This window comes from Lolium perenne, chromosome 2 (genome assembly GCF_019359855.2).
Source record: "Lolium perenne isolate Kyuss_39 chromosome 2, Kyuss_2.0, whole genome shotgun sequence".
Taxonomy (NCBI): Eukaryota; Viridiplantae; Streptophyta; class Magnoliopsida; order Poales; family Poaceae; genus Lolium; species Lolium perenne.
Window position 1 is genome coordinate 286,281,718 of NC_067245.2, and position 7,931 is coordinate 286,289,648.

Consider the following 7,931-nt stretch of genomic DNA (forward strand, 5'->3'; position numbering starts at 1 on the left):
TGATTCTTAATGAAAGAGTTGTCCGTTAACTCCCCATTAGGGTAGTATTTCGCTTTTAGAACCTTCGCACAGAGGCTATCCGGGAAAGCAATCAAGCGCCAACCTTGTCGTTCTAATAAGGCCTGGTTAAAAAGCTTCAGATCTTTGAAGCCCATACCCCCTTGACTCTTCCTTTTTGTTAAGTTATCCCAACTTGTCCAATGAATGTGCCTTCTATCTTTATCGTCATTCCACCAGAAATCCCTTATCATTTGCATGAGGTCCTCACACAGGCCGAACGAGAATTTGAATACACTCATGCTATATGTTGAGATTGCTTGCATGACTGACTTAATCAGTGTTTCCTTTGCCGCACTTGACGTATATTTTTCCGTTCAATCTGACATTTTTTCTTATACTTTTCTTTTACCGGTTGAAATCTCCCACCCTTCATACGACCTTCAGGCACTGGGAGTCCCAAGTATTTCTCTTCAAAGCTCTCAGTCTGTACATTTAAAATTGTCATCACATGTTGCCCCATAACATCCGAACATTTGTTTCCAAGGAGTATGGAGCACTTTTCTGGACTGAGTAGTTGACCAGTAGCAAGTTCATAGTTGCATAAGACATTTTTCATTCTTTCAGCCTGATCAGTGTCCGCTTTGAAGAAGAGCAAGCTATCATCGGCAAACAAAAGATGCGAGATACCAGGCTCTGTCTACAAATTTTCAGGTCCTGTATTTGGTTGTTATCAATTTCTTGCTGCAGTAAACGATCTGAACTGGGTACAGAAATAGATCACCATTGATTCATTGTTACTTAAGTAATTTCACTAGTTAGCTAGGCCTCTAATTCTAAGCTATCATTCAGGTTTCAAGCTAGCCGCCGTGAATTTCTCGTGGACCACCCGCCACTAAAGAGTGATTTTTTTAAACGGAGGAAAGATATTGGCCTTATCTATTAATTATGAAAAGAGTGACATTTTTATAAAAAAAATCAGGTGAAAATCTACAACAACAAAGCCAAACCTACTCAAACAGCACACCCACACACCCACAACCAAGCTAAATAGAGACCCGGACAACATGCCGTACACAAGAGAGCACAAAGCGACACAAACGAACGCTTCAAACACGACACACAAACATCGCGCCGACAAAGACAAGCCAATACATTGGGGACACCCATCAATTAATTGCGGTCCTTTTTCGATATAGGGCACTTTATTACATAGAGCAATAGTTCCAGTCTCTGCATAGCTAAGATGCACACAGTCGTACCAGTATAGTTATTACAAACAAGGTCCAAGAAAACACCCGACAAGTAGGTGGACCCAGGCGCCGATCACGCCGCCACCCATGTTGAGAAAAAATATCCCTCGCCATATCCTCCAACCGCGAACATACCTCCGTAGAGTGATCTCGATGCTCCACCCGCTAAAGTGGCAACCATGAACGGAGCGTAGTTGTGCACCGGTATATGACCTGCATAAAAGAAAAAAAATGTTATTAAAAACCTTATCATTTCTACATAGCCATGGCGACTAAATAACGACAATCGCTCCCATCCTAATAAGACGCTTAAACCTAGTATCTACACCATTAAGCCATTTGCCAAAAATATTAGCAACACTGGTGAGTATAAGGTAAAACCTATCTGGATGGCTGACCAAATAGGTCTAGCAAACTTGCACTAGAAAAACAAGTGTTTAATGGTTTCATCATGATGACAGAAAATACACTTTTTTACTTCCGTGCCAGTTGCGTTTGACAAGATTATCCATGGTGAGAATGACCCTACGACGAAGATACCATGCAAACACTTTCCTTTTAAGAGGTATCTTATCTTCCAAAATTTTGAATTATTATCGATTGGAACATCAGGCTGGATTAAAGCATTGTACATAGAAGCCACTAAGAATGAACCACTCCTAGAGAGGTTCCAACGAAACACATCAGACCCCTACGTTAATTGAACCGAATCAAGGCGCTGTAACAAGTCATTCCAGGAATCTTGTCTGGGTCCAATGTGACTTCTTCTGAATGCCACATTCAGTGGGAAAGTTTCCAACACCTTAGCAAAAGTATCGCTTTTGTGACGCACAATATTGCACAACGCCAGATATTATTCTCGAAGTGTGGCATTACCTAGTCATTTATCCTCCCAGAAATGAATTTCTGATCCAATCCTAATGCAGAAAGATCCATATGGGAAGAAGAACTTCTTCGTATCCATGAGACCTTCCCAGAAATGCGAGTCCCCACGTCTCCAATATACCTCAGACAACGCCTTTGAGACAATATACTTTATCTTTAGAATCGTTTGCCAAATACCATCCTCGGTTAGTAGCTTGGACAACCATTTACCAAGTAGAGCCCTATTTTTAGCCTGGAGATCTTGGATTTCAAGTCCCCCATTGTCTTTGGGGCGGCAAAGCACATTCCACTTAGCCAATCGATATTTACGCTTCTCATTATCCCCTTGCCAGAAGAATCTTAATCAGAAATAATTCAGTCTTTTTAAGACACCTATAGGAAGTTGGAAGAAAGATATCATATACAGTACCATACTACTTAGTACCACATTAATGAGGACTAGTCTTCCTCCCAAGGATAATAATTTTCCTTTCCAACTACTTAATATAATTTGTAGCCTTTCCTTCACCACTTTCCATTCGGTGTTGGTAAGTCTCCAATAATGAATCGGGATATTCAAGTACCTATCGGAAATTGGCCTTGTTCGCAGCCAAAAACATCAGCATACAGAACAACATGATCTTGGGCTTTCCCAAAACAAAACAATTCACTTTTATGGAAGTTAACTTTCAGACCCGATAATTGCTCGAACACTGAAAGAATTAACTTCGGGTTACATGCCTACTCAATGTCATGTTACATAAATAGAATTGTACCATCGACATATTGAAGAATGGAAAATACCACCATCAACTAGATGAGGAATGGCCCCTTCAATTTGACCCTCCGATTTAGCGCGTTCAATCATGACAGCTAACATATCTGCCACTATATTAAATAGCATTGGCGATAATGGATCAGCCTGTCTAAACCCCTTCTTGGTTTGAAATTATTTGCCCACATCATCATTGACTTTGATGGGAACACTCCCCCTGAGATGAAACTATTGATTAACGCACGCCACTCATTAGAAAATCCTTTCATTTTGAGAGTTTGTTGCAAGAAAGACCACTTCACCTTATCATAGGCTTTTTCGAAATCAATCTTTAAAATGACTCAATTTAACTTTTTTCGATGCAATTCATGAATTGTTTCATGAAGGACTGCCACCCCATCCAGGATGTTACATCCTTGCATAAAAGTAGTTTGTGAAGGTCGAACCACATGATCAGCCAATGTGTTAAGTCTAATCGTGGCAACCTTAGTGAATATTTAGCTAACATTAAGAAGAGAAATGGGCAGGTATTGTTGGATCCTCTATGCTTCATTAACCTTAGGCAGTAAAATAATTTCACCAAAGTTAATACGAAAAATCTCTATAGTTGTGCAGCATGAAGATCATCGAACAAATCTCGAAGGTTAGACCTAATCACATCCCAGAAAGACTGGTAGAACTCAGTTGGGAAGCAATCAGGGCTAGGAGCTTTATTGTGTTCCATTTGGAAAACAACTTTTCTTACTTCATCCTCAGTATAAGGCGAAGTGAGAAAGTTATTCTCCACATCAGAAACCCGATGGATATCATCTGTTCTAGACTCATTCAGAGGGAAGTTACCATCCTCAGGAGCTCCAAATAGCCCTGTGTAATAATTTGTAAGGTACGACTTTAGCTGTTCATGGCCCTCAATCGTGCCCTCATCTTGAACAAGAATACGAATAAGTTTCTTCCTATGTCTGCCATTGGCAATGCAATGGAAGTATCTTGTATTCTAGCCTCCTTCAACAACAAATCGAGCTTTAGATCGTTGGTACCATTTAAGCTCCTCCTCGGATAGAAGTTTTTCTATATCCGCATTTGATTGGATTTTTATCTCAATCTCTTGTGCGGAAAGCGGGCGAACTTCCGCAAGAGCCTCCAGGTCATCTATGATAGACGAAAACCGCTGCTTTTGTTTTTTTAAGAATACCTTTTGTATGACGTGACCAGCTAGTTGGGTGTTTGCGTACAACACGTGACTTATTATTCCACCTCTGAATCGGGGACACACCCACAACCGGTATTTTCCAAATCCTTTTGACCATAGCCTTAAAACCCACCCCACCCGTTCCAATCAACCAAGTTCAAATTTAAAACAACGTGTAGATAGTGGTCTTGGTAGTCCAGTGGTCAATAAGATGGGAGCATGGTCTAAGAAGCCCACAATATGTTCTAGAGTACGTACTGACACCATTGAAAATTTAGATTCCTAGTCGGTGTCCATAAGTACACGATCTAGCTTCTCATATGTAGATTCCAGGAGACCATTTTCCCAAGTAAATTGTCTTCCAACTATTGACACTTCCCGTAAGTCTAAGCTGTTAATCACCGCATTGAATAAAAAAAGATCAATGATTGTCAAACCTGCCTCTACTCTTCTGGAATGAGAATCTCAACAAATTAAAATCCCCCCAATGAGAATAGGATGAGAGTTTTCTTTTGCTAGATTCACCAATTCACGAAGAAAAACGGCTCCGGACTCTTCCTAGGCATCACTGTACAGGGCGACAAGACTCCAAATGAAATTGCCAGCTCTATTTCAAATGTGGAATTTAATGTGAAAATCCCCAACTGAATGCGCTAACACTTCCATCATGTCCGTTCTGGCACTGAGTAGGATTCCCCCAGATCTTCCACGAGGAGGAATAGAAATCCAAGTAAAGTCTATGCCACCGGATATACGGTTCAGAAGGCTTTGTGAGAAATCACGTCTCACCATTTCAGAAATAGCCAAAAATTCAAAAAATAATCCCGAATGCAATCAACAAAATGAAGTGTTTAGCAAAGTCACCAAGACCTATGCTATTCGCAAACATGACAATCATTGGGAAACAATATGGGCTTTGGAAATTTTTTACCGTTTCCGCGATTTCTTGTTGGATGAAGATTTGGATTTTCGACGAGGTGCCTTTAGCTCATATAAAGAGTAAAGGTCATCGTCATCCAAATCCACCTCCGACACTTCACCAACTAGGTTAGAAAGAAGTTGACCATCCGACGTGGCAATTGCTTCCTCCTCATCTACATAGGTGGAATCCAACACAGTTGAAACTTTTGGAATAACCATAAGACGATCAAATTCCATATGTCGCTCCGCCAAATCGGAGTAGCATCACCACCGTGTGCGACCGTCCTCGGTGGGGGTGTGGATGGAGGCGGTGAAACCACCTCCAACACCCGCGTCGAAGATGGCGTAGCAGTCGGGGATGGAGAAGAAGGCACCGAAGCCGGGGCCGGAGTAGGGGACGCCAGAGCTAGCGGAGCAGATGCAGGGACCGGAGTCGGAGCAGCGGGCACCGTAGCCGTGGTCGGTGAAGGTGTCAGAGCGCCCAACCCCAACATCGTCGGTGTCGGTGTAGAACCCAGAGCGGCAGTAGGGGGAGCACGGGCGATGTAGCATCCCCCTACCACCGCCACTCCCGCTGCTGTCGCAGAAGAAGCCGAAGTCAGAGCAGAGGTCTCCGCAGCCAGGGATGGTGGTGGTGCGAAGGTGGCAAGAAAATTGCAAATCTCTCCGACGACGGCAGCTCCGGGCACCTTGCCAGCTGATGAGTATTATTCTTTTGACAATGAAAGGAAATCTTCGATCTTCTGCGTGACGATGATTGATGAATATGCACGTACAAAATTGTGAATGGACCTTTGAGTCAATGATAGACTATGTGTGTGCAGAAATTCCTCGCAAGATGTCGAAGAGATAATCGCGGCCGCGTCACCATCAGCGTGTGTATGCTGGTGACGTGCCCCGGTTTCCAGCCAAGCGCCCGATCCAGCTGACTGTCCAATTCAGCGATTGATTAAGTAGGAGGATTTCGTGATCAGATCGTTTTCAAAGCAACACACTTGGAGCTAAGAATCGAGACCGAGTAGAAAAGTCTGTATCTGTCAAGCACAAGCAACGAAGAACGTCTAAGCTCGTCGATCTCCTTCGTAAAAACGAAATGAAAAAGAAAGCTTGGAGCAATTACACGATGATGACTTAACACGCTTAATTATGAGTAAGTGTGTACATAGCTAGCTAGCTAGTCAGTCGCAAGGAGTAGTGTACTACAAGTTAAGCCGTATGCACGATCGAATCTTCACGTTTACTACCTGTTCCGTTCCTTTTCAGTAGTTTCCCTTCCACTTTAAGGCTACTCCATCCAATCAAACCAACCCGATTCCAAAGAAAAACTCTTCAAAAAAAGAGAGGTGAATTTCCAAAGGACAGGGCAAGAATTGAAGCTCTTCAGTATTCAATCAATTCTTTAATTAACCGATTCTGCTGAAACGAACAGCAAGTCAAAAAGTGGAAAAGGAAGAAGGAACTACAAGGTATCAGTTCTCTTCTCTCGGATCGACGGCGAACTAATGGAATCAGACGTCGACGTTGCAGGCCGCCGCTTGCTGGAACCGGAAGTAGTCAGTCCCGCCACCCGTGGTCGCCCCGTAGCTGCCCTTCCCTTCGTTCACCCTGATGAGCGCCGGGCAGTTGGCCCGGAGGTGGTAGTGGCCGGAGATCCACGTGCCGACCTTCCACCGCACCCAGCCGTCGACGCGTATGTCGATGAGCACGTAGCCGGCCGTCTCGTCCTGCGCGAGCGCGATGGCAAGCTCCGGTGACAGCATGACGTTGTCCATGGACCTGAGGTACGGCGACCACACCGACTGGTCCCGGTGGCCCTGGTAGGCGACGGGGAGGCGGGTGGGCACGGTGATAGCCACGCCCTTGTACTGCGCGTACACGTCGGCGGAGTCGTAGTAGACGCCGACGCGGTCGTTGGGGTTCCGGGCCGCCACGGTGGCCTGCATGGTGGTGAAGAGGTAGGCGGAGGCGGGGGGCGTGACGTTGAGGCAGAGCACGGCCAGGTCCTGCAGGTAGAACTGGGGCTTGTGGGGGCGGAGGACCAGGTAGACGACGAGGATGACGAAGAGGGCGAGGAGGATGACGGCCAGGAGGAAGCCGCAGCACTTGCGGTAGAGCTTTCTTTTGTGGCATTCGCACCCGCTGCCGCCGCCCTTGTGCCCGCCGCAGTCCTTGATCGCCATGGCCGGTCGATGCTGCACTAAGTGAGAAGCTGATTGATGAAGCTAGCGTGATCGATCGATGTGGTTTTGGTTTTGAGCTAGCAGTTGTGAAGAGGATGGAAAATTGAGGGAGGAGCTCTCGGCAGTGTGCGGAGAGGAGGTATATATATCACCGGGGAATTGTGAGAAGGGAATTGGTGAGTGATAGGGTTAGGAGGAGCCGAGGAGGGGATCAGCATTGGTCAGTGTGAAGACTTACAAGCTGAGTGTTGTCGGCCGGGAGCAGAACTACCTGTACATGAGGTGCCTTTCAGGTAGTTAATTACAGTGTACCTAGTGTCGAGTTGGTCAGTGTAAGGACCGTCACAGTGGAACCGTAAGCCTGACTGATGAAAGGTGGTTAATGATCTCAGAGAAAATACAAATGGAAGATGGTTAATTAATGGTTACAGGTGAATGGAACTGGTGGCCTGTGGGGGTGTGCGAGTGCTAAGTTCCAAACGCGGCAATGATTTGTGGCGGATGGGAATTCAGATTACGGCGAGAAAAGGAGCACCTTTAGTTTCCCACATATGTTACAAAAAGTGGGAAATGGAAGAAAGGTGGAATAAGGAACACCTTTAGTTTTTTGTGGATCATGAGCTCACGCAAGTCCACCAGTCCAGCTAGGTAGCTGGATATCAAAACGGCCGGAGGCGATCGAAAGGGCCGGTGCAGCCGCCGCGTCATTGCGAAGTGAGTCCGAATGCATGGTTGGTGGATTCTTTTGTTCC

General features: G+C 45.1%; 1 protein-coding gene across 1 annotated transcript; it reads right to left on the reverse strand.

The window, feature by feature from the left end:
* Positions 1 to 6,383: 6,383 nt before the first annotated feature.
* Positions 6,384 to 7,412, reverse strand: LOC127336361 (NDR1/HIN1-like protein 1). Its single transcript, XM_051363168.1, has one exon. It carries the CDS (start codon positions 7,177 to 7,179, stop codon positions 6,508 to 6,510), a length of 672 nt encoding a protein of 223 aa, XP_051219128.1. The 5' UTR covers positions 7,180 to 7,412; the 3' UTR covers positions 6,384 to 6,507.
* Positions 7,413 to 7,931: the final 519 nt, after the last annotated feature.